Consider the following 9765-nt stretch of genomic DNA (forward strand, 5'->3'; position numbering starts at 1 on the left):
ATGATGATGTGTGAGTAGTTCCATTAGGACCTACAGGTCCATAGTAGTAGCTAGAAGGTTCTCTCTCTCTTTTTGGATCTTCCATACCATGTTCACATGAGACTTCTCACATGATCGAGATCAATTCGACATAATCGGTGGTGTGTTTGTTGGGACATGACAAATGCCCATTTATGATTACACTGTTCATTGAAATCAATTGAATATTTTGAGGTTTTGTTGCTGCATAATTAAATATCTATGTATGCTCTCTGATCTATCTGTCTTCTTTGGCCAACTTCAATGGGGTTTTCTTCAGAGGGAGTGGTGCTACATAGTGGGTTCAGTTTTGCCATGCTCTAACCTACTGACAAAATATTGTTGCCACTAAGAATAAAACGACGGGGTTTTGTCATATTGATTGACTTCTTCCTGTCTACATGATTTCATGTTGCTTATTACGGTACTTTGTTTCTTACAAACTTAATACCTTGAGATGCATGATGGGTAGTTGTTATGGGGTGGAGTATTAGTAGTAGATGTAGTTGAATTAATGGTCTACTTATCACAGACGTAACGCCTATATGAGATTATTCCATGAATGATCATAGTCATGAATATTGCAATTTTATCAATTGTCCAACTCTAATTTGTTTACCATGTCTTTGCCTGTTTTTGAAAGAGATACCACTAGTGAACCTATGGCCCCCAGGGTCTATTCTCCATTACTAAGTTTTTCTACATAATTTCTCCTTTTATTTGTCGTGCTATTTTGTTATTATCTACCTCTATCATTTGCGTTTAATCTTGTAACTAGCAAGGCAAGGGGCTTGACAACCCTCTTAAAGCGTTGGATGCAAGTTTGTATTCGTTTGTGTGCATGTGTTGCTGCTAGCTTAAGGCACTCCTACTGGATCAATAACCCTAGTTCTTAACTAAGGGAAATACTTTGATGTTATTCTGCTTCACCCCTTCCTCTTTGGGGAATCTCAAAAAGTCCTACGGGAGTAAGTGTAGGATCGAAAATATGTCTATAGGGGGGTGATTAGACTACTTGACCAAATAAAAATATAACCTTTTCCCAATTTTAGTTGTGGGCGGATTTTAGCAAATCTATCAAGTCAAGTATCACCCTACACATGCAATTCTACGAGTATATCAGCGGAAAGTAAAACATTGCACATGTAAGTACAAGAGGGGTTCAAATATTTGAAACACAATGAAGACACAATAATTTTTGGCGTGGTTTTGATAGGTGGTGCTATCGTACGTCCATGTTGATGGAGACTTCAACCCACGAAGGGTAATGGTTGCGTGAGTCCATGGAGGGGCTCCACCCATGAGGGGTCCATGAAGAAGCAACCTTGTCTATTTCACCATGGCTTCCGTACACGAAGGACTAGCCTCACTCGGGTAGATCTTCATGAAGTAGGCGATCTCCTTGCCCTTACAAACTCCTTGGTTCAACTCCACATGATCTTGGAGGCTCCCAAGTGACACCTAACCAATATAGGAGACACCACTCTCCAAAAGGTAATAGATGTTGTGTTGGTGATGAACTCCTTGCTCGTGTGCTTCAAATGATAGTCTCCTCAACACTCAATCTCTCTCACATAGATCTGGCTTGGGTAGGAGAAGGATTGGAGTGGAAAGCAACTTGAAGAGGCTAGAAATCAAGGTTCAAATGGCAGGAATGGAATCTCTTGATCTCAACACATGAGTAGGTGGTTCTCTCTCAGAAAATGAATGGTGGAAGTCATGTTTCGTTCCGATGGCTCTCTTAGAGAGTAAGTGGTGGTGGAGGGGTATAAATAGGCAGCAGAAAAAATCCAAGCATTACAAGCTTTTGACCTGACTTGGTGGCACTGATATGATAATCTCGGTGAGACCAACTAGTGCAAAATACTTGACCATTAGGATTTTTGGTGAGACCGAATATACCAACGCGGTGGGACCGAAGTGCAATGGCTAGGGCAAAGCCATGTTTCGGTAATTCCGATCAATTCGTCTCGATGATTCTAAAATGAAGCGACTTCATTATAGAAGCTTGGCAAGGCCGTCTCGGTGGGACCTAGAACTATTTCAGTCATACCAAATTGTTAGGGTTTTGGTTGTGGCAATAGAAGGATAATCTTGGTGGGTCTAGGGTGGATGATATCGGTGGGACTGAAATGATGAATTAGGGTTTGGACAGATGTGTTTTTGGGAAAGTGATGGAGGGTTTTGGAGCAATATCACTAAGCACTTTGAGCAACAACCTCATCAACAATACCTCATCCCCTTTTAATAGTATTGACTTTCCTAAGGGACTCGAAATGATCTTGGATCACTAAACCAAAAATGTAGAGTCTTGGGGTAGCCAATTCTTGTTCTTGACATTTTGAGGGGTCCACATCCATTTTTTTAAGGTTAGGTCCACATCCATTAGTACTTGCCATGCCAATAATTGATCTTTTCTGAAATCTATCATCAATGTTCTTTAGATCAATGACATATATGTTGTTATTAATTACCAAAACCATCCAGGGATTAGTTGCACTTTCAGTAAGCGACATCCACCGGCTTGACCTTGCCTTCGAATGATGCAAAATAACCGCATCATGATTGTAGTGCCATGGTTAAGCAAGTAGAGCAAGCTTCATATCTCCTTGATCCTTGAACCTGAGCATAAACCAACCATCGTTGCTGGGCAATATCTGAGGAGCGACATTCCCATGGAGCCGCCACACACATCGGAGCTCATTAAAAATTACTCCTAGATTCACCTCAAACTCAACCAGCAGTCGTCCGACCAACAACCACCCGCCGTCTGCGCGATGAGACTCCTCCAAGTCGACTACAGTTGAGGAAGAAGTTGCCATATTGCTACCAATCACTGCCTTGCCCTTGCGATGCAACACTGGGGGCGAAGGGAGAGCCAATGATGCCAAGGAATGATGCAAGTAGAACGTCATTGGCACGAAAATCCCCATGACCACCTTCCATGAACTTTTCCCATTCCCCCAAGCATGAACATTACATCATATACATGTTATTTATCCAGGCATGTATCTGAATCTTCGACACAAGATCTCATGCAGAACATATATTCCCAAAAAGTTAGAATTGGTTGTACACCTTGTAATATGTAACTTTACTAGTGACAACCACCAGGTGGTCTCCATCGGCGGTGGCCCTTCCTCCTAAAAATTGACATCATCAAGGTCCTCCTTAGGGATACCAAACCACTCATCATACTCTCGATATCATCCTTGCCCGCCGCCTACAACAATGGCCACGAAGCTTCATCAATCATGTTAAACCCTAGTTGATCTACTTAGGAGAACTCGAAACCAACCCAGAATGCAAATCTACCAACTCCGAGTAGCGACTCGTACTATCCCTTAGTTAGTCATAGTGATTTCGACGGTGGTACTGATTGTAGACGAGATGGGAAAACTCAATGCTAGCAAAGATAGTCAGAGAACACAAGCCCATGATTTTTTAGGGCAAGAGCTTATACCCCGGTTCCATTTTAAGAAATCATGTGACCATACATTTTGTAGCAAGCAGAGCACGACATGAATACAAAGCTCAACAAAAAAGTTTTAAGAAATCTAAACAAGTTCAACCAGGTAACTAAAAAAGGTAAGTAGAGCCACCCAAAATATAGAGATTGACACCATTGTCCACCCCCCCCCAAATGGTAGAGCACTCCAAACAAAGGATTGGGCATGATGTAGAACAATAAGCTTCACAACATTGTCCACTAAGTGATGCTTCTTGGCTTTGAGTCTCAATGTCATGCTTGCGGTATCCAGTTCCCATTCCTTAACAGATGTTTTCCTGAAAATCACATATAAGCCATATCAGTAAGAAGAATTAAAGTATAAATCATGCGGGTTCTCCATATAGACCACAAAGTGGTTGCATGGACAACATTTTCAACTTAATGATAAGCATTACTAATCCACCAACATGTGACACAATCAACACTAGCTCTACATCTCATTCCATTAAGCAAAGAAATGTATCTCCAAATCTTAGTAGAAACAACATAACTCAAAAATCAAGTGAATATATGACTCATGCTCATATCAAAAAAAGGCAAGAGAGGCCAGGTACATTTTGTCTCTTGTTGAGATTATCTCTAGTTGAGTAGTTTATTGTTAGCTAGCAACCACAAAAAGATGTGAATTCGAAGGAACAACTAGCTTCCAAACAATAGGAATTTTAACAGAGTTATACCTCTGAAACTAAAAAGAGCATATAAGGAACTAACTAAATAAATCCCTTTAGACTTAGTTTCCAGATTAAAACATCTTTCTCATCAAAGAGGTTAATGGGTTAGGCAACATGAGTTAGGTCAAACCATATATTCAGTAAATTTTAACCAAAATATCTCCTACAAGAGATTTTCCATTGTGATCCATCCCAGATTTCAGCAATAGTAAGGTTATGCTCATTAGAGATCATATAAAGATCCCCAAAATTTGCAGCCAAGCTGACAGAACCAACCATTGATCTTCCTAAAGTTGAACCTTCTTAGCATTCCCAACTTTCCATTGATATCCAATATTGGCATCTTTAGTGTCTCACAAAACTCCTTTCCAAAACGGGGAGATATCATTGTTGGAACAAGCAAAAAGGTTAGGAGATTGGGTTGTGCATTTCTGATAAATGCTCTGTTTCTAGAACTTGTTATTATTTAAACAGTATCTCTTAATCCAAGAGGCTATGAGGCAAATGTTAACTTCAAAGAGATTAGGTATACCCAACCCTCCAAAATATTTCCTCATACATAGCAAATCCCAATTGGCTAGGTGGTACTTATGCTGGCTAGGTCGTACTTATCCCCAAAACAATGAGCCATTTAAGAGTTAATCAAAAAAATACTGATTTGAGAAACTTAATGACACTCATATAGGCAAGAATGTTGACTAGTCAAGACTGGAACAAAGTCAATCAACCACTATGAGCTTCCCTCTCCATTCAACAACTCTTTTAACAATCCTATCTACTACTGGTTGTAGGCCCCCTTCCTATGTTTAGCATGGTAAGGGGAACACCAATATACTCCTACATCACACAGTATCACATGGTTTGAGCAAAAGGTTGAGCCTCAATGTTAATAGGCATCAAATCACATTTACCGAAATTAATCCTCATGCCACACAACTGTTCAAAACATACAAGAATCCATTTGAGGTTTCTAACATAGTCATCTTATTTTTTTAAAAAGCAGGGTATCATCAGCATATTGCATGCTAATGATACCAGTAGGTTGAATTATTTGAAAAAGCCCAAGAATCTGCTCATAGTTGCCTTAATGAGCATTCTAGTGAATACATCAACAACTAAATTTAGTATCAAGGGGAAATAGGGTGACCTTATCTAACACCTCTACAAGATTCACAGAAATCACTAGTAATGCCTACAAAACCATTCCTAAGTAATGTTTTGACAAGATTAACCCACTTATGGCAAGGGGCCCCTTTGAATGATAATAGAGGTAAGAAATATCCTATTAACCATGTCACATGCCCTTTCATAGTCTAATTTAAAGGTGAAACCACATTGCCCAATATGCACCACATCATGAATAACTTCATGAGTAGAGAATACTTTCCATAATATACCTCTTTGGGGCAATAAGTTCTTTCCTAATTTTTCCAAGCCTAAGTGGTAGGACATTTGATGGCTAGGTGGTACTTATCCCCAAAACAATGAGCCATTTGAGAGTTAATCAAAGAAATTGCTCATTTGAGAAACATAATGAAGGAATGCTGGCTAGGCAAGACTAGATCAAATTCAATCTGCCACTGTGAGTTTCCCTCTCCACCCAACAACTCTTTTAACAATCTTATCTACCGCCCTTCCTATGTTTAGCATGTTGAAGGGGAACACCAATATACTCCTACATCACATGGTATCACATGGTTTGAGCACAAGGTTGGGGCTCAATGTTAACATGCCTCAAATCACATTTATGGAAATTAATCCTCATACTAGACAACTATTCAAAACACATAAGAATCCATTTGAGGTTTCTAACATAGTCATCTTATTTTTTTTAAAATCAGAGTATCATGAGCATATTTCATGCTAATGATACCAGTAGGTTGAATTATTTGGTAAAGCCAAAAATCTGCCCATAACAGTTGCCTTAATGAACATTCTAGTGAATACATCAACAACTTAATTATGTCTAAGGGAAACTAGGGTGACCTTGACTAACACCTCAACCTGATTCACAGAAATCACTGGTAGTACCTACAAAACCATTCAAAACAAAAGTTTTGACAAGATAGACCCACTTATGGCAAAAGCCCCCTTTAAATGATAACAGAGATAAGAAATATCCTATTAACTATATCACATGCTCTTCCATAGTCTAATTTAAAAGATGAACCCACATTGCCCAATATGCACCACATCATGAATAACTTCATGAGTAGAGAATACTTACCATAACACACCTTTCCATAATATACATTTGACACCCCCCCCCCTCCTAAAACTACAATTACAAAGAGCAATAGATCTATACTTAGGTGTAGACACTTCATCTGGTTCTTTAAATAGATCTAGTTGTTCTTTATTTCAACTATTAAACATGGCTATAAGGTCATCCCTAATTAAATTCAAGAACTGTTGATAAAAAAGGAAGGGAAGGCCATGGAGCCCAGGGACATGTTGCACAGGAAATAAATACATCATCCCTAATTTCAGATTCAGTAAAATTAAAGACATCACTCCTAATTTCAAATTCATTAAAATCAGCATTCATGACAATTTCACTACAATCCCATAATCAAAAGGTAAATACACATTTAGTTTGGGTCGTAAACCCAAAAACTGATGGGGCACATCTAAGTATTGACATCCAAGTGACTCAATCACATATTATAAAAAAACAAATACTCACATGAATCTCCGTGTAAAATCAATGACATAGGACTTAGATGTCCAAATACTTAGACCTCCCTCAATGAAAAAGTGCTTAGATAAGATGCTAAGCATATTAAATGCCTTAGCAACTCAAGTCCACAAGGCAAAGGTGCTAAGCTTTTGGATGCTAAGCTTCGTGCATTTAATTCGTTATAGACTCAGAATTGTGCTTCCACCTAGGTACACGTCCTTAGCACCGTTTCTTTCTGGAGTCACCATTCTACTCTCTCTTCTTAACTAGCATGCCACATCATATTTTTTGCTTAGTTGGCAATCTTAGCGGCTGTACAAGGAGGAGCATTGGGAGAGGCCCTTTTTTATTTAAATCTACAATAACTTATCAACATGTACTCCAACCATTCCAAAATATAAGGTGCATTTATCTTTTCAAAAGTCAAACACATGCGTGTTTGACCAAGTTTCTAAGAAAAATATATCAACATATACAAGTACCAAATTTGTATCATTTGATCTATTATGAAAAGTATTTTCATATTGTATATATTAGGTATTGCATATTTTTTATATTTCATTCCATAATTTGGTCAAGCATACAAACGTTCAACTTTCCCAAAAATTCACATCATATTCTGGAATGAATGAAGTAATATTAGATAGGATAAATCAAATAATCCATAGATGAGCCCAAATAGATCAACTCCGTATAAACAGTAAATAGAAAAAACATTTTTTCAAAAATCTATTTTTTACACCGAAAATGCTGGAGTTTGCTAGGGAAGTGCAAAATTTCACGACAATCAAGGAGCTCTAGAAAAAAACAGATTCACGTTTCCAAAATGCAATTATTCAAAGATTCTTTGAGAATATTTTTTTGCATAGACCTTCTTGAGTGTCATTTGTCGCTCCTAGCACACTCGAACATCTTCGGTACTGAATATTTTTAGACGACTTTTTTTCTTTTTCTTTCGAATTTGATGTTCGCTGTCAGGTGCAGATGCACTTGGGCGCCAAAACGCCATCCTAGGATAAATCCCTGATTATACAAATATTGAACAAAATATGTCGCAACTAGAAGGGCACACATTCTACTACATTCATCACAACTAGTACATTAACCAGGCTAACCTATATCACTGCAAATTCCACAAGGTTAAAGAATGCTACGGCAACCCAATACCTTCCATGCATCCTTCACGCGGTGGGACTGTAACGCAGGTGCTGCTCGTAGTAGTTTATCAGCACCAACGGGTTTGTAGACTTCAATTCCTTGTCATCCACAAGAACCTCCTGCCCATCAGACCTGAGTGCTCTGAATGTTATGGAAACCTGCTGCACGTCATCTGTCATGGTGGCATGATACCGCACTGGCTTGATGATCTTAGTGATGCAACGGTTAGCACCGCCCTCTCCCTTGGTCCTATCACCCGTTTCTCCTTGTGCGGAATCAGTTTTCTCATTGCCAGGCTTCTCACTTGTGCCATTGACGACTTGCCCTTGCTCCTGCTGCGCCTCATCCTGCTTGAACCTCCTGACAGACCCAAGCTTGCGCTTCTTGGCACCTGTCACCTGGCCAACCTGAGGTGGGGGTCCCTGTACTGAACTATCAACCTTTGACACACCACTCGCAGGCTGATGTTCATCCTGTTGATGAACCACAACAGACGGCAGGCCAACCGAGAGCACATTTGAGCTGCCCTCCTGTGTGGCACCTTGTCCAAGCATTTGCTGAGGAGCCACGTTCACTGATGCATCAGAGCCCGCAACCAAGTTCCTGTTGCTGTTATCAGTACCTCTCCTGCTGCTTGCTCTGGGAGGCAATATCTTGCGCTCCGGGAGAGGACGTTGGGACAGAGACCGAGGATCTGAACGCCGTGGGCGGCCCCTTCTACCCTGAGAAGAAGGGTTGGGACTTACCACCGGAGCAGTGGAGATCTTGCGCTTGCGCTTGCGCTTGCCATAGGACCTTGGTTGCTGCCGCTTCTCAAAGGCTTCAACAAAATCAGAGCAGGCCTTGAGGTTTTCTTCAGGCTCCCATGTGTTGGCGCTCTCCGGCCACCCACGCCATTTGACGAGGTACTGTACCTGGTTCTGGCGGCGGCGGCGGCGGCGGATGGTCTCGATCTCGTAGTATCCCTCCGCCAGCTTGGGCGGCGACCGCTGCTCCTCCGGCTGCTCCTCCGCCGAGGCCTCATCAGCCTCCTCCTCCTCCTCCTGTTCCCACTCATCTTCCTCCTCCTCCGCCTCATCCTCCTCGTGATTCCACTCCTCCTCTTCGTCTCCCTTGACTTCCTCCTCCTCTTCAACCTCCATCACCGCTGCCGCCTCCTCCTCCTCCACTGGATCGACGGATCCGCGCGCCGCCCAGGGATCCTTTTTGCCTCGACCCATCGCCAAAGATCTGATTCTGCTTCCCCTCGGTATGAGGTGGATCTGCTGGAGGCGGACTCAGGTTGTGGGCTGACCTTTTGTGGATTGGTGGAGGCGGCTCGGGGATTTGGGGCGACACGGGGGAACAGATCTTGGTGCCGGGACCCGGGCAGGCGTTGATGCAGGGGGGCGGCGGCGTTGGTGCAGGGGTAGAGGAGGGGCGGAGATGGGAGGCGGGGGTGCGGCGGCTAGGGTTAGCTTGTGGGCTTGTGGCCTTTGACCGTGTGGGAGAGTGGTGACGAGGGGATTTGGGTGGGGATTGGCCGACGCAATTCCTATTTGGCGCTGCAGGCGCCCGTTACAGTGCAATCTGCAAACGGGCGCCTGCTGCAGTCCGAGCTGGGCCGGCACGTTCTATGTTTTTCTTTTCTGGAAAGGACCGAATGAAACAGCGCGACCGAGATTCAAAACTCAAGACCACTCCATAGTAGAAAGCAAATCGAAGTAACCACTACGACCGAGATTCTT

The 9765-nt window shown here is 41.9% G+C and overlaps 1 protein-coding gene across 1 annotated transcript; it reads right to left on the reverse strand.

Annotated features, from left to right (window-relative positions):
- Positions 1-3437: 3437 nt before the first annotated feature.
- LOC125520503 (putative chromo domain-containing protein LHP1) lies at positions 3438-9556 on the reverse strand. The gene is made up of 2 exons (XM_048685456.2): positions 8048-9556; positions 3438-3804 (listed from the first exon to the last, which is right to left on the reverse strand). Exon 1 carries the CDS (start codon positions 9256-9258, stop codon positions 8062-8064), a length of 1197 nt encoding a protein of 398 aa, XP_048541413.1. The 5' UTR covers positions 9259-9556; the 3' UTR covers positions 3438-3804; positions 8048-8061.
- Positions 9557-9765: the final 209 nt, after the last annotated feature.

Source organism: Triticum urartu, chromosome 7A, assembly GCF_056163025.1.
Source record: "Triticum urartu cultivar PI428250 chromosome 7A, HENAU_Tu73, whole genome shotgun sequence".
In the NCBI taxonomy this organism is placed as follows: domain Eukaryota; kingdom Viridiplantae; phylum Streptophyta; class Magnoliopsida; order Poales; family Poaceae; genus Triticum; species Triticum urartu.

Excerpts from the sequence above, each read along its gene's own strand:
- LOC125520503 (XM_048685456.2), bottom strand. The coding sequence starts at position 9,258 with ATGGGTCGAGGCAAAAAGGATCCCTGGGCGGCGCGCGGATCCGTCGAT.